General features: G+C 44.8%; 1 protein-coding gene across 1 annotated transcript in view; it reads left to right on the top strand.

The window, feature by feature from the left end:
* Positions 1-3757: 3757 nt before the first annotated feature.
* LOC126235976 (sterol O-acyltransferase 2-like) overlaps positions 3758-23950 on the top strand; it is a 227644-nt gene continuing 207451 nt past the window's right edge. Inside the window, exons 1-2 of the mRNA XM_049944953.1 lie at positions 3758-3926; positions 21493-21545. Coding sequence (XP_049800910.1) covers positions 3860-3926; positions 21493-21545 — 120 coding nt within the window. The 5' untranslated portion in view covers positions 3758-3859. The remainder of the gene's footprint in view (positions 3927-21492; positions 21546-23950) is intronic.

The raw sequence follows: 23950 nt of genomic DNA, 5'->3' as shown, positions 1-23950 counted from the left end.
AGGACGGTTTTCTCAATTTATCACCAATACCGCGGACTTACAGATCCGTGTCGTGTGTGTTCCCTATGTGCCTATGCTACTAGCGCCAGTTTTGTGTAGTGCCACGTTGTGTTTAAGAAATTGTTGTTGTCGCTGTCAGCGGCATATTTTCTGTGCTTTTTCTATTGCCTTTTTTTCTCGGCACACATCATGTCATCTGAAACTGTGTGAGCGGCTGTTAGTAAACAAATACTAAAACGTGAACTTACGTATGTCAGCGTTATACAATTGGGATTGTGGTAGTGTTGTGGATACAGCTTTGGTGTGTACTTGGCTATTAATTAGTTTGCCGTGTTCTCACGTTCGTTGGACGGTTGCAGCTAATTTTATACACAGAAAAGCAAAACTTTCGTATTTTGTTTATGATCCAAAACATTACGCCAGGTTCACGTTTTAGTATTTGTTTACTAACAGCCGCTCACATATTGGCAGATTATGATGTATGCTGTGAAAAACGGCAACAGAAAATGCACAGAAAATATGCCGCAAACAGTGACAACAATTCTTAGAAATATGCTATAACTTACAATAAATAAAGTAGTATGAAAGTATCCACAGAAAACTATATTCAAACAGCAAACAGCACAAATGTAATAACGTGTTACTGTGTTTGTATAACTACGCTGTTTTCCGCTTGTTTTAGATTTGAAGAACCCACTGATGATTGCGATATTTGAAGGCTCAAACTAGTTTGGGGAATAAGTAAAGGCATAAATAGCAAAAAGTGTTTTGAATTGAGGCGGACTCACAATTCCCTTATTGTTTTTTTTTCTGTGCAAACACGGACCAAATGGAAGAGTTCGAAGATAAAGTCACTAATTTAAATAGTTGTTGGATTGCCATTTCCCACCAGTGATTTTAGAAATTCCAAATGAATGTTATCAACACTTTTCATCTGATCTGATAGCGAGTCTTTCAGAGCTGTGTTTAACTCTAACACTAATACTGGCCGCCCAATGCAAGGTCCGTAAAAAATAGGCCCAATGTCTTCCTCATCGTCTCACATTTCTTCTTCCGCTACGTCATCAGACCATTTCCTCCCCTCGAAGAGGTCTCTGTGTACTGTTTACACCCATCCGCTCTGTCCGGTGCATTTTACAGTGGGATTCGCACTTCTAACGTTGACGCCGTTGCTTTTTTGTCGAACGTTGTTTAGACTTTCTTATATACTGACTCAGTCAAGCCGACGACCATTTCTTTTTCTATTTCCCTGCATTTACCCCGCAGCCATATCGCCTTGACTTCAATGTATTTCCTTTTGATTTCTTTCCTGAGTGATTGATATTGCTGTTTTCCTGTTTTTCTCTTAACATTGTTTTGCTCCCTTCTTTCGTCGATCGACTGAAGTATTGCTGTTAGCCAAGGTTTCTTCGCAGTTACCTTTGTTTTATCTATGTTTGTCCAACTCGCATCATTCCCATTTTTACATATGTCCATTCCCCTTCAGCTGATGTGGTATTCATCATCGCAGTATCTACAGCTTTAGATATGTTCAAAAGCACCTAATGTTCCTTAGTACTTCAGTATCCCACTTCTTTCCACATTGATTCTACTCGACCTTTCTCTTGAACTACAGTCTGCTCTTCATCATTACCCAGTTGTAATCTCGGTCTATATCTGATTCTCAGTACTCCTTACAGTCCAATATCAGATGTTCCTAGTATTTCGAGAGTATTTTACTCGAACAAATATTATTCCAAATCGCCACCCTTCATCTCCTATGCCTTGTTACCGTACGCGATTTTTATGTGCACACATCTGTCATCATTCATGCAAAGATGTCCCCAAGGAAGACGGTGTGGCCAAGAGAGGGCAGATGCCCTCCCTCTAGAAATACCATCTCGACTTACTGCGTACTGGTATCCATCCACCCGTGCAGGTAGGAATACGTAGTTAGCGATTTTTGTATTTTCGCTGTAATCGTGTCTGTTTTAGGAATAGAAATGCGTTTATTATTAGAATGATTAATATACAGGATGTCCCGAGGAAGAATGCTCAATATTCGGGGATGTGATAGGGAGGAACATTCGAAGCAAAAAGTCTAGTAACATGAGCTCTAAAATGCATAGCTTATGAGCTATGAACACTTCCTCTTCTTCGATACTGTGAAGCAAGCCTCTTTTTTTTTTTTTCGACTTCACGCTCTGTTTTCCGTGTTTTGAGAGATGGTAGCATGGATCAAAACAAGTAAAAACTCTCCAGTAAACATCGACTGTAAAGTGCATAACTTCAGTGTTAGGAGCACTTGCTCGTTACAGTAAAACACATGTCTTCTACTGAACGGTGTTCTTGGCTCTTAAGGCATCCCTTTAAGAGAGCATCTTCACTAGACAATTTTTTCTTGTTTTGAACCACAATGCCTCCTCCGAAAAGCTGGAAAGCAAAGAACTTGCAGCAAACGAGTTTTATTTCACGGTATTAGAAATGAAGAAGATACAGGTGTTCGTTCTTTCAAAAATGGCTCTGACCACTATGGAACTTAACTTCTAAGGTCATCAGTCCCCTAGAACATAGAACTAATTAAACCTAACTAACCTAAGGACATCACAAACATCCATGCCCGAGGCAGGATTCGAACCTGTGACCGTAGCGGTCGCGCGGTTCCAGACTGCAGCGCCTAGAACCGCTCGGCCACTCCGGCGGCTTCGTTCTTTCCGCGCGCTATACGAGATTGGAATAATAGAGAAGGGTGAAGGTGATTCGATGTGTCCGCAGCTCGTGGTCGTGCGGTAACGTTCTCGCTTCCCACGCCCGGGTTCCCGGGTTCGATTCCCGGCGGGGTCAGGGATTTTCTCTGCCTCGTGATGACTGGGTGTTGTGTGCTGTCCTTAGGTTAGTTAGGTTTAAGTAGTTCTAAGTTCTAGGGGACTGATGACCATGGATGTTAAGTCCCATAGTGCTCAGAGCCATTTGGTGATTCGATGACCCATCTGCCAGGTACTTAAATGTGATTTGCAGAGTATCCGTGTAGATGAATCTGTAGATGTAGAAGTTACTAGACTGTTTTTTGTTTCAAATCATCGTTCCTAACATATCCCTGAATATTTAATTTATTAATGTAATTACATTCTCTAAAGTTTTTCTATTCATATGCCGACAATGTTAAGCTAATACTAGACATTAAAACTCTGAAACTGGAGAAAAAATGAGAAATTTTTGTTAAGTATCAACAAAAATAACTGGCAGAATTACTGTTGATCAACACTCCTCAGAGTGGAGACACATGAAATGAAGAAAAATATCGTGTGGACAACTGTCACACTTCTGACATATAACACGTTTTGTGTGTATCCTTCAAATTTAATGTTAGGGACACGAAACTCCTTCAGAACCACGGATACAGTAATAATAATATGGGAGCCTTAGAAACTTGCCGCCTCTTCAATAAATTTCTGCAGACACCCTTGCTAAGTCATAGCTCGTTCGATGTTTACCTCCGCAGCAGCGAGTGGAAGTCACAATATTGCACCACTTCCTCGCAAAGAGGAACGGAAAGTTCGCTGAGACGGCGACGTCAGCTACCGCCGGTGCAGTTCGTCACAATCTCGGGAGCCGCCGCCGCTGGCGTTCGTGTGACGTATTATTGGGTGGCGCGAAGCGGCGACGCGTCACAAGCTACCGCGAAGCGGCGCGAGAGGCGCTGTCGGCGGTGATAAGCGGTGTGGCAGAGGTCGCGCCGGCGGGTCGGACTGGCTTCATTGACCAGTCGGCTCCCAGATAGGGCCAGGGACGCTTCGTGAAGGGGGAGTGCGTGCAGCGGAGCTCTACTGTCCAGTGTTGGCGTGTAGCCGCGAGTGATCGGTCCAGCCGGTAGCTGACCATGGAGGCTGAAGCGTCTCAGACCAATGTCAGGGAAGTGACCGGGGATACCGTGTCAACGCCTCCAGGTAAGTGTGAAACACCGCTCCATCAAATGTCAATTATTTCCATTCCCACTGCACCCCCTTTCAGTATTATCATCCACATTGGCGTTACTTCTACCTTGTAATCTCGGTGTGTGTAGTTGGCAAGAAGTAAACAGCTGACGTCTGATTGTTGTCCTGCTTTGCATAAGAACTGTTTTCCAATACAGCACTGGTATTCCTCTGATTGTCGCTGTTATGTGTTGCATCTCCTATATTCTATTTTTTCGTCCATATCTATTCCTAACATTCCATTTTATATTACTTCCAGGTTCTAATCTCTTTTCGTCGCTGTCTTTACTGTCATTGAAACAACTACAATTTGGAAGTGTGGAACTTAATAAATAATAAATGTGGAACTTAATAAATAATAAATGTGGAACTTAATAAATAATAAATGTGGAACTTAATAAATAATAAATGTGGAACTTAATAAATAATAAATGTGGACCTTAATAAATAACCATGTTCAGTCAGCTTTGATCATCCTGCCATTTCCGATTTTGGCACAGAACTATCAGTTTGTATAGTTTTGGATCCCTTCATTAACAAATACATCATAGTCCGCAAGACACCTAATGATGTGTGGCGGAGGGTACTTTCGGTACTATTATCTGATCTCTCCAACCCTGTTGTACTCGCGCATGGTGCGTGGGAAGAATGCTTGTCGGTAAGCCCCTGTATTGGCTCTAATGTCTCGAATTTTCTCGTCATGGTCAGTACGCTAGATGTATGTCAGGGGGGGGGGGAGGAGAAGTAATATGTTGTCCGACACCTCCTGAGAAGGGCTGTCCCGAAATTTCATAGTAAATCTCTCCGTGATGCACAACGCCTGTCTTGTAACGTCTGCCAGTGGAGTTTGTTTACCATCTCCGTAACGCTGAACGTGACGAAACGCGCCGCTCTTCGTTGGATCTTCCCTATGTCCTCTATTAGTCCTACCTGACAGGGATTCCAGATAGATTAACAGTACTCGAGAATTGGGCGAACAAGCGCCTTATAAGCCACGTCTTTCGCAGATTAGTTACATTTCCTTAAGATTCTTCCGATGTATCTGAGTCTGGTATCTGCTTTTCCCACTATCTGTTTTATTTGGTCATTCCACTTAAGGTCGCTCTGGATAGTTACGCCTAGATATTTTACGGCAGACGCTGTCTCCAACTGTTTGTCATCAATAGTGCAGCTGTACAGTAGTAGATTTCTTTTCCTGTATATGCGCAATATGTTACATTTATTTGCGTTCAGGGTCAGCTGCCAGAGACTGCACCATTAATCAGTTCTCTGCAGGTCGTTCTGCAAATTCTTACTATCTTCTGGCGTTGCTACTTTGGTATAGACAATTGCCTTAAAGAGCATCCGACGCTTTCTACTGGGTCATTTATAGGTATTGTAAACACCAACGGTCCTATCACAGCTTCCTGTGGTACTCCGGATATTGCCTTTACACCCGTCGAATTTTTCCGTTAAGAGCGACGTGCTGAGTTCTCTCTGAAGGAGAGTCTTGAATCTGCTCCGATAGTCCGTAAGCTCGTTTTTTTTTTTTTCATTAAACCGCAATGCGGGACGGTGTCAAGTGCCTTACTGAAATCAAGGAATACGGCATCAACATGAGTGCGTCTATGGCCACTAAGTTCTGAGTAGACATTCTGTCGCCAACCTCGTGTGGTAAGAAGGATTTATAACGTCTACGATCATCTCACAGGGTTTGGACGAAAGTACGGAAACACCGCAAGAAGGGCACGCTTTAACCCAGATACAGATACTAGCAGGTTGTGCTGTTGTATTTGACCACGAACGGCACCTGTGCAGTGTGCCCAATGCGTTGCAACTGTCAGTCGCGGTCATAACAGTGTTCTGTGTAGTTGCGAGTCCTCTATGTGGACACTAAGTGTTTCAAGAGGCACCGTATCGAAAATTAGACTGCATACAGGAAAAGCGGAGAAACACCTTCCGCTAAGTCACCACGCAGTCGGAAGTGTGTGTGTTCACTGATCGTGACAGTCTGTCATCTAAAGAGGATAGTGACGAAAAATAATTGGACGACGGCTGCAAAAGTCACTGCGCGACTGGAGTCACTCCTGAACCACATCAGCACCAAAACAATACGAAGAGAGCTCCATAAGAAGTGCATTTCAGGGTGAGCTGGAATTCCAGAACCACTCAACAGTGATGCAAATGCCCATAATAGAAAAAAAGTGGAGCCGAAGCCACAAAACTCTGACTATGGAGCACTGTGTGAAACAAAAAATCCGATAAGTGTTGTTGCACACTGTTTCCAATTTGTGGCTGAGTTTACGGCCCAAGAATAAAACATGGAGGGGGTTCGGTTATTTGGGGAGCTACAGTGGTATTTCATCGGCCCCATGAGCACTTGCAAGATCACGTAACTGCGAAGTATTATTTAACCATTTTGGCTGATCGTCCATTCAGTGGTACACTGTTTCTTCCCGAGTAGTGCTACGGTATTCTAAAACGACAGGGCCCCTATTCACACAGCACACAACGCCCAGTACTGTTTTTTAATTTGTTTTAATATGCCTTCAGCAGTATAACACTATTTAGCTACGGACAGGTGCAAGAACTATGATACAAGTCGATCTTCTGCACAGCAATTTAGTCAACACACACTTTGGAAAATACACTTCACTTGTAATCAGTTCTATAGGAGAAATGGTAATTACGCTGTTTTTATATATCGTTGGTCAAATTTTCATTCGACTCCTTAAAATCAATCTTGCGAGGCATCGAAACATCGCACGATGTTTGCTTATTAGTAGGCTAATAATACACACATAAAAAAAGTTTTGCATCACCACAGTTCGGAGAGTTCCGGAACCTGTACAGAAAATTGGAATAGAGATCAACATAGACATCATTTCGGCCCTTTTCATTGCTCATGAAAACCACACATTGCACGTTGTACCACTATTCAGCGAGACCTTCAGAGCTGGTGGTCCAGATTGCTGTACACGCCGGTACCTCTAATATCCAGTAGCACGTCCTCTTGCATTGATGCATGCCTGTATTCGTCGTAGTATACTAAGCGAAAGTTCATGATGGCACTGTTGGTCCAGATTGTGCCACTCAACAGCGATTCGGCGTAAATCCCTCAGTGGTTGGTGAGACACGTCGTCTATAAAGAGACCTTTCCAGTCTATCCCAGGCAAGTCTGGAGAACATGCTGGTCACTCTAGTCGAGCGATGTCGTTATCCTGAAGGAAGTCATTCACAAGATGTGCACGATGAGGGCGCGAATTGTCGTCCATGAAGACGAATGCCTCGCCAATACACTGCCAACATGGTTGCACTATCGATCGGAGGGGGGGGGGGGGGGGGGGCATTCACGTATCGTACAGCCATTGCGGCGCCTTCATGACCACCAGCGGCGTACGTCGGCCCCACATAATGCCACCCCAAAACCTCCACCTTGCTGCACTCGCTGGACAGTGTGTCTAAAGCGTTCATCCCGATCGGGTTGTCTCCAAACACGACTCGGACGATTGTCTGGTTAAAGGCATATATCATACTCATCGGTGAAGAGAACTTGATGCCAATCCTTAGCGGTCCATTCGGCATGTTGATGGGCCCGTCTGTACCGCGCTGCATGGTGTCGTGGTTGCAAACATGGACCTCGCCATGGGCGTCCGGAGTGAAGTTGTGCATCATGCAGCCTATTGCGCACAGTCTGAGTCGTAACACGATATCCTGTGGCTGCATGAAAAGCATTATTCAACTTGGTGGCGTTGCTGTCAGGGTTCCTCCGAGCCATGATCCGTAGGTACCGGTCATCCACTACGGTAGTAGCCCTTGGGCGGCCTGAGCGAGGCATGTCACTGACAGTTCCTGCCTCTCTGTATCTCCTCAATGTCTGAACATCGTTTTGGTTCACTTCGAGACGGTCGGACACTTCCCTTGTTGAGAGACCTTCCTGGCACAACGTAACAATGCGGACGCAATCGAACCGCTGTATTGACCGTCTAGACATGGTTGAACTACAGACAACACGAACCGTGTACCTCCTTCCTGGTGGAATGACTGGAACTGATCGGCTGTCGGACCCCCTCCGTCTAATAGGTACTGCTCATGCATGGTAGTTTACATCTTTGGGCGGGTTTAGTGACATCTCTGAACCGTCAAAGGGACTGTGTCTGTGATACAATATCCATAGTCAACGTCTATCTTCAGGAGTTCTGGGAACCGGAGTGACGCAACATTTTTTTTATGTGTGTATTTAAAGGGAGTGGAATCCCAAAATGCCCCAGCTACATAGAGGAATTTTCCTCTGTTTTGATCATCAGATGATTAACGTCCCCATATCTGAGTCCTTGTCCAAAGTCGTAAGATGGAGGTGGAATAAATGAGCAGGAAAGCTTCCATGATTGAATATCATTCTTGTAATTGTAGAGATGGCTCTTCTGCGTAGAGGCATGTCGTGAAAAAAAAATGTGTGTGAAATATTATGGGACTCAGCTACTAAGGTCATCAGTCCCTAAGCTTACACACTACTTAACTTAAATTATCCTAAGGACAAACAGTCATACCCATGCTCGAGGGAGGACTCTAACCTCCGCCGGGACCAGCCGCACAGTCCATGACTGCAGCGCCTTAGACCGCTCGGCTAATCCTGCGCGGCATGTTGTGAAACCACGGTAATCTTGGTAAGTGTGGTTCTTTCCATTTATAATATTTGCCTTTAGGTGCAGATGCTTGCCATTTATCTTCACACTGGATTCAGGTCCACACTTTCATGTGATACAATAGGTCCAAATGTCCAAATAAGGTAACCGAATAATTAAGAAGGTTCTAGAGGTTGCAGGTTCCGTGGTCAGCTAGTCCACAGATTCAGTGTATAAAATACCGTCACGAGCTTTAATCGGCAGGAAAAAATATACTTTTTACGTCGAGAGAATACAGTTATTTCACGCGCCGACCGTGTGGCCGAGCGGTTCTAGGCGCTTCAGTCCGGAACCGCGCTGCTGCTGCGGTCGCAGGTTCGAATCCTGCCTCGGGCATTGATGTGTGCTATGTCCTTAGGTTAGTTAGGTTTAAGTAGTTCTAAGTTCTAGGGAACTGATGACCTCAGATGTTAAGTCCCATAGTGCTCAGAGCCATTTGAACCATTTTGAACAAAAATCTAACTAACCAACCACCTGCATTAGGAGCTTGCCTAGAAAGATGATGCAGGATCCTGCATCTGCTCTCCTATGTTTATTCCCTTGGGATGGGACTACCTTGACTTTGAAAATCATCTTAACAGCGCTTTTTAAACAGTAGACAAACTATCAGCACATTCGTAACACACTTATTGTCCTGAAATTTTCTTACGAGTAACAATATCCATAAAGTCAGTCTTAGCTGTCATAAACACAATCGTCAGCTATTAAAGATGTTTGAAATCTGTTTTTGCATATGCTAAAAACAATTCGTAGGTTATGTATTATACTTCAAGCGTTTTGCTCTGTTCGTTTAAAACATTGTCAGTTTTAGCATATTTGTATGATTTCAGTTTCCATCCAGAAGTGTCTACTTGCGCACTTTTCAGGTTTTCCTGAGTTCGGCGTTGATGTTTTTATCCTGCTTTCAGATGTTTTTATCCTGCTTTCACGTGTGTGCGTGGCACTAGACATTTCTTGACGTAAAGCCCTAGAAGTGAAATATTTTTTCGTTTTTTACGTCAAGTGATGAGAAATTAGGATAAAAATATTAGTGACAAACTCAGGAAAACCTAGAAAATGTGCAAGCAGACGACACTTCCCCATGCAAGCGAAAATTGGACAAAAATTAATAAGATTGGAAGATCCGCTGCAGTTGTAAATGACCAGTTTCGGAGACTATTGCTCCATTATCAGGAGCTGCATATGATTTTCCGTTGTCTGCTGAAACGGACGCTTCTCTGGCAGTTTCGGCACATTCTAATGTCACATACACGAGAGCTATGCGTAATGCCCGTCTCACACCAATGGCTTTATGATGTGAGGCACCCGATGATGCAGTACTAGACTTCGAAAACAGTCGTGCTAATAAAATATCATTTACAACTGAAGCCGATTTCTAAATTTTATCAATGTGATTCTCAGTTGCTGCTAAACACCAAATAAGACTTTATGGGTCAGATAAAAATCCTAACTCTGACGATGTTTTAAATGGATAGAACGAAACATTTACGGCAAAATAAACACGCATATGGGAAACTACTTTGGTATTTGTAGTAACTGCAAAGAAAGATTTCAAATACCTTTAATAAGTGTAAAGTAACTTCTGACGCAGTGGCAACATAAACCGCCGCCAGTCTTCACGAAAACTGCCTTAAGACTCAAAACGCGGTTATTTTTGCACGGACGCTTTTGGTCGCTTACGCGTGAAATAGTGGTACTAATTTGCTGCAAGGATATCATCCTTTTCTTTACTATTTAAAAGCAGTCGCACGTTGCAGAACGTTCCATATTGACTTAAGAACAACGCATTTCGCCCGGATAGGGCATCATGTCATGTTAAAAAATCAGGAATTTTCTGCCAAGAAACATCCGTCAAGAAGGAGTGATATCGCATAAAACGTAATAAAAGGCAACCTCACGGAGGCGGCGGCAGGCGTAGCAGCGCAGAACAGGACCCCGCGCGCAAAGTGTGAACAAAAGTCACAGTTCGTAGTAATTGACGGAAAGTCATAGAGTAAAATGGATATGATTTCTAGCGTTCCCGAAGGTAGTGTTATAGGCCCTTTGCTGTTCCTTACGTATGTAAACGATTTAGGACACATTCTGAGCAGCCGTCTTAGGTTGTTAGCAGATGATGCTGTCGTTTATCGTCTAGTAAAGTCATCAGAAGATAAAGATATCTCTATGGTGCAGAAATTGGCAATTGACCATAAATAAAGAAAAGTGTGAGGTCATCCACATGAGTACTAGAAGAATCCGTTAAACTTCGGTTACACGATAAAGCAATCAAATGTAAAGGCCGTAAATTGAACTAAATACTTAGTAATTACAATTACCAACAACTTAAACTGGAAGGAACACACAAAATATGTTGTGGGGAAGGCTAACCAAACACTGCGTTTTATTGCCAGCACACTTAGAAAATGTAACAGATCTACTAAAGAGACTGTCTACATTACGCTTGTTAGTCCTCTTCTAGAATACTGCTGCGCGGTGTAGGTTCCTTACCAGATAGGATTGACGGAGTACATTGAGCAAGTTCAAAGAAGGGCAGCACACTTTGTATTATCGCGAAATATGGGAGAGTGTGTTACTGAAATGATACGGGATTTGGGGTGGACATTGTTGAAACAAAGCCTTTTTTGTTGCGGCAGAATCTTCTCATGAAACTTCAATCACGCAGTTCCTCCGAATGCGAAAATATTTTGTTGACACCGACCTACATAGGAAGAAACGATCATCATAATAAAATAAGGGAATTCAGAGCTCGTATGGAAAGATATAGGTGTTCGTTTTTCCGTGTGCTGTACAAGGTTGGAATAATCTAAATCTACGTGATCACTCAGCTATTCACAATAAAGTGCCTGGCAGAGGGTTCAATGTACCACCTTCAAGTTGTCTATCCACTCTCGAACGGGGCGCGGGAAAAACGAGCACTTAAATTTTTCTGTGCGAGCCCTGATTTCTCTTATTTTATCGTGATGATCATTTCTCCCTACGCAGGTGGGTGCCAACAGAATGTTTTCGCAATCGGAGAAGAAAACTGGTGATAGAAATTTCATGAGAAGATCCCGTCGCAACGAAAAACGCCTTTGTTTTAATGATTGCCACTTCAACTCGCGTATCATGTCCGTGGCACTATCCCCTCTACTTAAAGATAATACAAAACGAGCCGCCCTTCTTTGTACTTTTTCGATGTCGTCCATGAGACCCATCTGATGCGGACCCCACACCGCACAACAATACTCCAGAATAGGGCGGACAAGCGTGGTGTCTCTTTAGTAGACATGTTGCACCTTCTAAGCGTTGTTTGGTTGGCTCTACCCACAACATTCTGTATGTGATTGTTCCAGTTTAGGGTAATTGTAATTGTAATCCCTAAGTATTTAGTTGAATTTACAGCCTTCAGATTTGTGTGACTTATCGCGTAATCGAAATTTAACGGATTTCTTTTAGTACTCAAGTGAATAACTTCACACTTTTCTTTATTCAGGGTCAATTACCACTTTTCGCACCATACAGATATCTTATCTAAATCATTTTCCAATTCGTTTTGGTCATCTGATGATTAACAAGACGGTTAATGACAGCAGCATTATCTGCAAACAATCTAAGATGGCTACTAATTTTGTCTCCAATGTCGTTATTCTAGATCAGGAACAATAGAGGGCCTATAACATTTCCTTGGGGAACGCCTGATATCATTTCTGTTTTACTCGATTTTCCGTCTATTACTACGAATTGTGACCTTTCTGACAGGAAATCACGAATCCAGTCGCGCACAACTGAGGTGATATTCCATAGGCACGCAGTTTGGTTAGAAGACGCTTGTGAGGAACGATGACGGAAGCCTTCTGGAAATCCAAAAATATGGAATCAATTTGACATCCCTTGTCGATAGCACTCATTACTTCATGAGTATAAAGAGCTAGTTGTGTTTCGCAAGAACGATTCTTTCTGAATCCATGCTGACTACGTGTCAAATCTTTTCTTCGAGGTACTTCATAATGTTCGAATATAGTTTATGCTCCTAAACCCTACGGCAAATCGACGTTAGTGATGCGGGCCTGTAATTCAACGGATTACTCCTACATCCCTTTCTGGGTATTGATGTGATTTGAGCAATTTTCCATTCTTTAGGTACGGATCTTTCTGTGAGCGAGCGGTTGTGTATAATTGCTAAATATGGAGCTATTGTATCAGCATACTCTGAGAGGAACCTAACTGGTATGCAATCTGGATGGGAAGCCTTGCTTTTATTAAGTGATTTAAGCTGCCTTGCGACACAGTGGATATCTGTTTCTATGTTTCTCATCTTGGCAGTTGTTCTTGATTGGAATTCAGGAATATTTACTTCGTCTTCTTTGGTGAAGGAGTTTCGGAAAATCGTGTTTAATGACTCTGCTTTAGTGGCACTGTCATCAATGACTTCACCGTTGTTATCGCGCAGTGAAGGCATTGATTGCGTCTTGCCACTGGTGTGCTTTATGTATGACCAGAATCTCTTTGGGTTTTCTGCCAGATTTCGAGACAGAATTTCGTTGTGGAAATTATTAAAAGCATCTCGCATTGAAGTACGCGCTATATTTCGAACTTCTGCAAAACTTTGCCAGTCTTGGGGATTTTGCGTTCTTTTAAATTTGGCATGCTTTTTCCGCTGCTTCTGCAACAGCGATCTGACCCGTTCTGTGTACCATAGTGGATCAGTACCATCACTTATTAATTTATGTGGTATATACGAGGGGCGTCTGAAAAGTCCGTGCAAAAGTAAAAACTTCTTACGTGTTTGTGGTAAACCTTTTTTATTTTTCGACATAGTCTACTTTTAGACTTATACACTTCGTCCAATGCTGTTCTAATTTGTTGATCCCTTCCAAATAATAGGAATTGTCCAAGTCTGCAAAATAGCTATTAGTTGCTGCAATCACCTCCTCGTTTGAATAAAATATTTGTCCCGACAGCCATTTCTTCAATTTGGGGAACAAACAGTAGTCTGATGGAGCCAAGTCTGGAGAATAGGGGGGATTTGAAACGAGTTGGAATCCTATTTCCATTAATTTTGCGACCACAACTGCTGAGGTGTGTGATGGTGCATTGTTGTGATGGAAAAGGACTTTTTGCGGTCCAATTCCCAGCGTTTTTCTTGCAGCTCGGTTTTCAAACGGTCCAATAACGATGAATAATATGCACCTGTAATAGTTTTACCCTTTTCCAGATAGTCGATGAGGATTACCCCTTGCGAATCCCAAACGACAGCCGCCATAACCTTTCCAGCTGAAGGAATGCTCTTCGCCTTTTTTTGGTGCAAATTCTGCCTTGGTAACCCATTGTTTAGATTGTTGTGTGGTCTCAGGAGTATAGTAATGTATGCATGTTTCATCGACAGCGACGAAACGAAGCTTAAAGTCCTGTGGATTCTTCCTGAACAGCTGCAAACCATCCTTGCAACACTTCACACGATTCCGTTTTGGGTCAAGCGTGAGCAATCACGGAACCCATCTTTCTCATGTCCAAATGTTTATGCAAAATATTATGTACCCGTTCATTCGAGTTGCCCACAGCACTAGCAATCTCACGCACCTTATCTCTTCTCCCCTCAGGGGGCTCAGCATTTAGTTGCTGGGTACGGGCTTGGCGACCCCAGGGTCCCTTAGCTGGGGACTGGGAAGCGCCACCAGTCCTCAATACCTGAGCGTGCTTCAACGACCACCGTAAGGCGCGACAGTGGAATGTTGTACGGTACAGAGCCGGGAATCTTGGCTTAACTGCCTGGGTCGCGGGGATAGTATAAACGTCTATAAAAAAAACCTCAATCTCAATGTGTGCTGCGCACCGAGGAGACGCATGGCTGTTGAAGTAGAACAGTTGCTAGCAGGCGACCTCTGGGGAACCTGCCGCGCCCCGGTTGTATTAGGCTTACCCAGGCAAGCAGGGCTCTGTCTGGGTGGACATTCCTTCCCCTAGCTGCTCGTGGGAACACCATGAAACGAAATACGAATAGGGCGCAAGCATGAGTCTCTAAGAAAGGAAAGTTCAATGCTTTGGAGTATGACCCCCAATCGTTCCCTTCCCTGTCCGCACCAGGGGAGGAATGGCGGTCTAAATTACCTGGTGAGACGTATTCTCCTCGATTTCTGGTTTGCAGCAGAACAGATAGACTCATTTCTGACACAAAGCCTCAGTTTTTTGTGGAAAATTTAGAGGACAAGTTTGGAGAAGTTGAGGGCATGTCTAAAATGAGGTCTGGAGCAGTCCTCATACAGACAGCATCCCCAGCACAGTCACGGGAATTGCTTGCTTGTGACAAGCTCGGTGATGTTGCAGTCTCCATTACGTCTCATAAGAGCCTCAATATTGTTCAGGGACATATTTTTCATTGTGACCTGTTGTTGCAGTCTGACGACGAGCTCCGTGCAAATCTGGAACGCCATGGTGTCCACTTTGTACGATGTGTCTTCAGGGGACCTAAAGATAGTAGGGTCGCCACTGGCTCCTTCATCTTGGCTTTCGAGGGAGACACCCTGCCTGAGAAGGTCAATGTGATGATATATCAATGTGATGTTAAGCCTTATGTCCCTCCTCCCAAGCGCTGCTTTAAGCGCTGGAGGTTTGGGCACGTCATCAAGATGTGACGCCAACCCTACCTGTCGGGATTGCTGTGCGCATTTCATTGACGTTTGCTGCAGCAACTTCGATGTCGCCATCCCTGGCGATGAGCCCCCAAGCTCAGCCACTTTTTGTGGGCCCTCCAGCCCGGCCGTCTATTCCTGCCCCCAGGTAGTTGGGGGAACACCCTCTTCCGTTGCTCCACTGTTATCAACATCGGAAGTAACAACTCCTCCTTCTTTGGTGACTTCAGTCCCCACCTCTCAGCTGGAGAAGTGCCCGCCTCGTCTGGCTCCCCTTGCGCTGAAGGGATCGCTTGGTGCCCTCCCTTCCACGGTTACTGCCCCTCCAGATATCAGCCAGTGGCTGAAAAAGCCACCACCTGAGGGCCCTAGGGCTTCCAGGTCTTCCTCGGTCCATGAGGCTGGGTCAGAAAAGCCCACCCAGCCTGATAAACCGAAGGACAAACGGGACCCTACCAAAAAGAAGAAAAAGCAAAAGGAGAAGGACATAGAGACAGAAAAGGAGTTCACCACAGCACCGGAAGATGATGTGGAGCATCTAGCGTCCACTCAGGAGCTAGATGTTGCTCGACCCGCAGCTCCTATGGAAGTTGATCAGGCTACTTCGCAATCGGTGGCGGCGAGCGCTTCTAAGGCGTAACCTATCCCCACCCCCACCCCCCACCCCACAGGTTCTTTCATGTCTTCACAGTCCGATACCATTATCCTTCAATGGAATTGCCGTGGTTTTTTCCGCCACCTTGCTGAGTTGAAACAGCTTTTTTGCAGCTTCCCTGCCACTTGTCTGGTTTCCTGCTCGGCAGACCCCCTCCCTCTGTGGCTACCAGGGTTACTATAAGAACCACGTAGAATACAACAGGGTGTCTGGCGGTTCTGTGTTTATGTTCTTGCTTCTATTCCTAGCGCCCCAGTGCCACTTCACATGGCTCTCAAGGCTGTGGCTGTTCGAATCCGGGCAAGAATGGAGCTTACCATCTGTTCCCTCTACCTTCCCCCAGATGAGGCTGTCCCTCTTGCCGACCTAGCTGCCTTGTTCGCCCAGCTCCCCCTGCCATTCCTCCTTTTGGGGGCTTTAATGCCCACCACCCTTTATGGGGTGGGGCCCAGATCTCGGGCCAGGGTAGGAACGTTGAGGTTCTCTTGGCACAGGACGCCATTTGCCTCCTTCACACTGGTGCTCCCACATATTTTAGCTTGACTCATGGCACATACTCTGCCATTGTTCTCTCTCTTAGTAGCCCTGGTCTTCTTCCATACCTCAGTTGGATGGTTCACGATGACCTCTGTGGTAGCGACCACTTTCCTATCCTGGTTTCTCTTCTTCAATCCCAACCCCTGACAAGCTGCCACGATGGTCTCTTCGTGGAGCAGATTTGGCAGCCTACACCTTAGCTACTATGACCATTGCTCTGCTTCCTGGTGACATTGATTTGCCAGTGGGCGAGGTCACTATGACCATTGTTTCTGCTGCCAAGGCAACTGTCCCCTGCTCTTCAAGTACCCTAAGGCATAAATCAATCCCTTGGTGGACACCAGAGATTGCAGAAGCTATCCGGGACCACCGGAGAGCCCTGCAACGACACCGGCGTCATCCTTCCCTAGAGAATTTGGTTGCCTTTAAACGGCTGCGGGTCTGGGCTCAGTGGTTAATGCGATGGAGTAAACGATATGTTCCCACCATAGGTTCTCGCACCTCCCCATCTCAGGTGTGGACGCGGGTTCGGAGCATTTTTGGCTTTGGCCCTCATGCGTCTGTCCCTTGCCTTTCTCTTCTGGGTACACTTTGTACTGACGCAATCGCCATCGCCGAACATCTGGCAGAATACTTCGCTTGTATTTCCGCGATAGCAAGCTACAGCACAGAATTCCACGCCAATAAAGAGCAGGCTGAGCGTACGCAGTTGGGAATGATACAACGCCCATTTAGTGAATGGGAGTTCCAAAGTGCCCTTACAGCTTGCCCCGATACCTCTCCAGGTCCAGACCAAATTCACAACAATTTTCTTCGCCATTTCTGCGCGTACTGTCAGGGTGAATTACTCGCCCTGTTTAACCGCATCTGGAAGGAGGGTGTTTTCCCAACTCGTTGGCAGGATAGCATTACCATTCCAGTGCTGAAACCTGATGCAGATCCGCTGGTGGTTGATAGCTATCGCCCTATCTGCCTTGCCAACGTTATGTGCAAACTCCTGGAATGGATGGTGAGTTGGCAGCTCATGTGGATCCTCGAAGCTCGGGGCCTCCTAGCCCAGCAACAGGGCGGCTTCCGTCAGGGCCGCTCAGCGATCGACAATTTAGTCTCGCTAGAGTTGGCTATTCGTACAGCTTTTACTCGGCGAGAACATCTAGTTGCTGTTTTCTTTGATCTTTGGAAGGCGTACGATACCACATGGCACCATCATATCCTTGCTACGCTGCACGAATGGGGCTTACGGGGTCCACTTCCGATTTTTCTACGGAATTTTCTCCCCAATCGCTCCTTTCAGGTTAGAGTTGGCACTTATTTTAGCTCTGCTCATATTCAGGAGAACAGTGTCCCACAGGGCTCAGTTCTCAGTGTTCTACTATTTTTGGTGGCGATTAATGGTCTTGCGGCTGCGGTGGGTTCATCGGTCTGTTCCTCTCTATATGCCGATGACTTTTGTCTTTATTACAGTTCCCCAAGCATCAGTGTCGCTGAATGGCAGCTGCAAGGAGCTATCCGTAAGGCACTTTTTTGCGCATCCAACCATGGTTTTCAGTTGTCAGCCTCTAAGACCTGAGTGATGCATTTCTGTCGTCATCGAATGGTCCACCTCCATCCAGCACTCTACCTTGCCAATGAACTCCTTTGTATTGAGGAGACGCATCGCTTCCTTGGCATGCTGTTTGATGCTCAGCTCACTTGGACATCTCATCTTCGCAAGCTTAAACAATGGTGCTGGTGGCCCCTCAACATCCTTCGCTGCCTCAGCCACACCGCTTGGGGGGCTGCATGAACAACCCTCCTACAGCTCTATAGGGCCTTATTCCAGTCCCATCTCGACTACGGGAGTGTGGTGTATGACTCAGCAGCACCATCAACGTTGCAGATCCTCGACCCGATTCTCCATTGTGGCATCAGACTGTCGACAGGTGCCCTCCGCAATAGTCTGGTGACTAGCCTTCTTGTTGAAGCTGGAATCCCTCCCCTAAGATTCCGCCGACAACAGTTGCTTGTGTCATACATCGCCCGTATCCATGCCTCGCCCGACCACCCAAACCGCAGGCTCCATCTTCTGCACTTCCCTCCCCACGACGGCAGCCTAAGTTGGGTCTCCCTATCGCGGCCCGCGTTCGTTCCCTTCTCTCGTCACTCGAGTCCTTTCCCCTTCCTCCATCATTCTGGCCCTCTTCTTCTACCCCTCCTTGGTCCCTCCCTCGGTTGTGGCTTTGCTTGGATTTGTCTTGCGACTCCAAGTCCTCTGTTCCATCTGCCTGTCTTCATCAACAATTCCTGGCTCTTCTTGTCTCGTTTCACGATGCAGATGTAGTCTACACCAATGGTTCTGTGGTCGATGGACGCACTGGGTTTGCTTTCATCCACAGCGACTATGTTGAGCAGCATTCCCTGCCTTGTGGGAGCAGTGTTTTCACTGCGGAGCTGGTTGCTCTTTATCGTGCACTCGCTCACCTTTCCTCCTGTCCTGGAGAGTCATTCGTCATATGCAGTGACTCCCTGAGTGGATTGCAAGCACTCGACCAGTGCTTTTCTCGGGATCCTTTGGTGTGCAGTATTCAAGATGCCGTTTTTGCTCTCGACGAGTGTGGTCATTCAGCGACGTTTGTGTGGACCCCGGGCCACATCGGCATTCCAGGAAACGAACGTGTCGATCGGTTGGCCAAGCAGGCCACCACTTTGCCACCCCTGGAGCTTGATCTCATTTAAAGAGACCTCTGGTCAGCCCTACATAGCAAGGTCCGCGATGTCTGGAGCTCTGAATGGTCAGTGTTGAACACGCCAAATAAGCTCCGCATGGTCAAGTCGTCCACGACCGTATGGAACTCATCCTTGAGGGGCACGCGTAGGGACTAAGTTGTTCTCAGCTGTCTCTGAACTGGACATACATGGTTGACCCACAGCTATCTCCTTCGTTGTGAGAATCCGCTCAAGTGTCGCTGTGATGCCGGGCTGGCAGTGGTCCATCTTCTGATGGACTGCCCCGTTTTAGCCCCCTTGCGGCAGCCCTTTATTTTACCAGCTGCACTTCCTTTAATTCTTGGTGACGATGCCTCTATAGCTCAGTTTTTCATTTTACCCGTGCAGCTGGGTTTTATCACTCACTCTAGTGTGCGTGCTCTCACATGATTTCTCAGGCTACACCCACTCCAGCGACTTTTAATTGTGACGTGGATACCAAAATAGTGTCTTTTATGGTAACAAGTTGTGTTGGTACCTCTATCAACGCTTTCCAGCTGGAGGTTCTTCATTTGTAGTTGAGTGGTTGGCATTTTACCTGATCCATTAACCACTGTAGTCTGTTTTACCCTAGTCAACTATTTGCTCTGCTCCTTTTAAGTGTCCTCTATTTTGTGTTCTGCGGTGTTCATTTTAGCTCTGTACCCCTTGGTGTTCCCTCCCTCTGGGTGCAGAGGTTACTGTATAGGCCTTTACAAGTATGTCTGTTTGGAACTGGGGACTGATGACCTCGATGTTTAGCCCCCATCAAACCCCAAAACCAACCAACCAACCTTATCTCTTCTGACATCCATCACCATATCATGGGTTTTACCAATGATTTCTGGAGTCGTAACCTCCACAGGTAGTCCAGAACGCTCAGCATCATTTGTGCTCATATGGCAACTCTGAAAATTTTGAAACCACTTATGAACTGTTCTAATTGAAGGTGCAGAGTCACCGTAATGTTTATCAAGCCTCTCTTTAGACTCCTGAGGCTGTTTTCCTTTCAGAGAGTAATGTTTCATCATCACACGAAATTCTTTTTCGTCCATTTTTTGACAATCACTCGACTTCCTTGGTTCACACGAATGCCAAACACAAAGAAATAGACCGATGTGGCTGAAACTTGGTGTGCGTTCTTTCCAAAGATGCTACTAAATAAAAATGACCTCGATACGCGCCGGTGGTGCCATCTCTCGGACTTTGCACGGACTTTTCAAACGCCCCTCGTATCTCTCAATTGCTGTCGATACTATCTCCTTGAAATCATTCCACAACTTTTCTATGCTTACATTATGAGTTCGGAAGGAGAGCAGAATGTCTATTAAAAAGACGTTAAGAGCATTTTTATCAGCTTTTTTTAAATAGATATGCTTTGCGATTTTTTTATGGTTGTAGGAGTTACAGTATTCAGCCTTGTGGTCGCTAATCTCTGTATTCGTCACGATACTCACTATTTGTCCAGGATTATTTGTTGCTAAGAGGTCAAGTATGCTTTCGCAACCATTTACGCTTCGTGTGGGCTCATGAACTAATTCTTCAAAATAATTTTCTGAGAAAGAATTCAGTACAATTTCGGATCACGTTTTATGGTTGCCGCCGGCTTTAAGCGTATAATTTTTCCAACATATCGAGGGTCACCACTGACTATAATTAAATGAGTGGGGTACCTATTTGAAGTGAGACTCAAGTTTTCTTTGAACTGTTCAGCAACTATATCTTCTGAGTCGGGAGGGGGGGGGGGTTCGGTAAAAAGACCCAATTACTAGTTTAGTCCGATTGTCAAATATAACCTCTACCCATACATTTCGCAGGAACTACTTCAATTTCACTACAAGGCAATCTACTACTGACAGCAATAAATACTCTACCAGCAATTGTATTTAATCTATCCTTCCTGAACACTGTTAGATCGTCAGAAAAAATTTCTCCTGAGCTTATTTCCGGCTTTAGCCAACTTTCTGTGGTATAACTATTTGAGCTTCAGTGCTTTCTATTAGGGCTTGAACTCTGGTTCTTTCCCAACATAGCTACGACAATTTACAACTACAAACCCAATCGTTTCTATAACTAACTTACTGTATTTTACCTGCCTCGTTTTAGACGGACGTTCTTTCTGTGGTTCCCTGAGGCCCTCTAACGTAAAAAGAATTACGTTGAAGGTGCTTCGATGAACCCTCTGCCAGACACTTAAATGTGATTTGCAGAGTATCCCTGTAGATGTAGATGAAAGCCGTACTCTAAAACGGTCCCAGAGTCCTATCCGTATTCACATAAGAGGATACGTATGAATCAAATGTATTGTTTGAATGTCTGCCTGTTCGTGATGGTTTTCCTTTCTTTTCCAGAAGAGAAGAAAAAGCCGAGGCCTAATGCGCTCGAACTGAAGGAGCGAATACAGGTGAGGCGCCGCTTATTTTCATTTTCCTCGTACACTATCACTTTCACCGTCTTTTAGTTGCAGTGTTAATCGTGTGTGACAAATGATGTAAACAGTTGATTCTCACATTTAGATACATCCGGTGTGTTTTGAATAACATAGACATCGCTGTCAGAAATTCTCTGGTGACAATTTACGAATAACCATCGTTAGTGATGGTGTGCCGTACACTATTTAAGATAAATGACAGAAGTGAACATCTTACAAACTTAGCAAGAAGGACTTTATTTAGAAAGTAGTTGCTGACTGTTAAGGTGGATGCTACGTAACAGTTCCATGTGTACTTCCGCCTGCTTAACACTCGCTTGAGTAAATTGATATCTGCCAGACAATAAGTTATTTACCTAATGTAAAGATGGAAGTTATTAATAAGGAACATTGTTACCTGTAATGCTAAAATTGGAGATATCCAGTAACTGAATGTGGATACTTAGGTAATTCATGGAAAACGTGGGTAATAATTTATGCTTCGTAAGTGAATTTGAATTAGCTTAATTTGTCTGTAGGTGCTTTTAAAGGATTTTTTTCTGAAAAGTGGAACTCCGCCCTCACCCCTAAACCAGGATACTAAACCTAACCTGAAATTGTTTCTGAACTGTAATGCATTTCACCTACAGCCGAATTTTGTTGTTATTAACAAATGCCGCAGAAGAGTAAGTACAGAGCGAAATATTTAAAAAAATCGTTGGTCATTACGGAGACAAACGGAGAACGATAGATGTTACTTCATGCAGTACTCACATCATAAACATTTTCAAGATAAATGTTCATTGATTTAGGCTGCATTGCAGCAACAGGTAATATCATACGGCGCATTTACGAGTAAGTGTGTAGTATTTCTTCCAGTGTTACAACAAAATTTCTCTGTCTCCGATCGCGTCCCGACTTGATTATGGTTGCCAAGTTTACGGCTAAGCAGCATGATCAGCTCTGAAACTGTTAGAACCAATCCATCATTGTGGAGTAAGACTAGCTACTACACCTTCCCGACCAGTCCTGTAGACTGTCTCCTCCACCATCCGACAATTTCCTATTGTCCAAGTTACCACATTACTTCTGCAGGGGGAATCGACCCATGATACTTGCCCTCGGATTGGATTACCAGTTGGAACTGCGTGGAGACCCATCTTGTGCCCCGCACAGGTCCTATCACCGGCTTAGAGCGAAGATGTGGCCTGGATAGCGCAATCATGACGTTAACGACGATGTGGACTGAAGTCTGATAAGTTACCTTTAACGGTGTGTGAGGGAGGAAGTTTCGCAGGATGCAGGGTGATTCTGGAATAGATAGGAGAAATTAACTGACGTGTCAGTCGATGCGACATACGCCATATTGCCTAACAAGTCGGCAGTGGCAGGGCACTATATTGATAATGGTCACAGTATGTTGTATGACAACGTCGAAATTTTGGCAACTAAATCATCCTTTTGGGACTCGATAGTGAAGGAGGCAATTGAAATTCCCTTGACGACGAATTTAATTAATAGAGATAGTGGTTTCAATCTTGATAAATCATGGAATCCGGCACTTGCTGTAATAAACTCGCAAAGACGTCGTGACAGCGCAGTTCACAATGATATATCGATATGCTAACACAGATCAACTGCGGAGTCATAGATACAACTCGCGCATTATGCACGTCTCTACTGCCGACCAACGTCTCTGGCGCATTTGCATCTGTGGCCGCACGCGCAGTCGCGCGGTACACGAGTATAAAGGGACGAAGCGAGCACTGGAGCGGCAGTCTTGCGTCTCACTCTGAAGATAGCTGAACGTTATACAGCCGAAATATTAGAAGGAGATTTCTTGCGGCTGCACACTCGAAACTTAATGGAACTGGTTTCATCTCGTTTTGCTTTTTTGTATTATCACTTGCGGTATGCCGTTTCAAGGGAACGGCGCATTGAAGATTTATCACAAACATGGCACCCTCTGTACGAAATCTAATAATAAAATGTCAATTAATGATCCTTTGGGGGTAAAAGGCTTCAGGAAATCGTGAGATCAATAATGAGACGGTTATTGCACGGATTCACCTTGGCCGATTGGTTAGAACCCGAAGGAAGTATGTTTGCATCCAGCTGTATGCTACTATTTTTTAATTTTTCCTCTTCACCTTTTGTAATGGATTCTTGGACAAACAATTACATTTCAATTCGTCCAGTGTGAAGCTAACATGCTGTATTTGGTTGTTTCCGTACTTACACCAGCGTGTTACTAAAATACGTAGTCTTAGTGATACACTGCATTAAAGATCTCTCCAAACTGCGTCATTTTTTGAGGTTTATTCTGCTAACGTGTCCAGAAATGTATGTAAATCTGAAACGTATGGAGTTGGTGCACTTAGCACTAAATTGCGGTTCCA

This window comes from Schistocerca nitens, chromosome 2 (genome assembly GCF_023898315.1).
Source record: "Schistocerca nitens isolate TAMUIC-IGC-003100 chromosome 2, iqSchNite1.1, whole genome shotgun sequence".
Taxonomy (NCBI): Eukaryota; Metazoa; Arthropoda; class Insecta; order Orthoptera; family Acrididae; genus Schistocerca; species Schistocerca nitens.
Note: the sequence above shows the minus strand (reverse complement) of the source record. Positions and strands in the feature narration are given on the sequence as shown.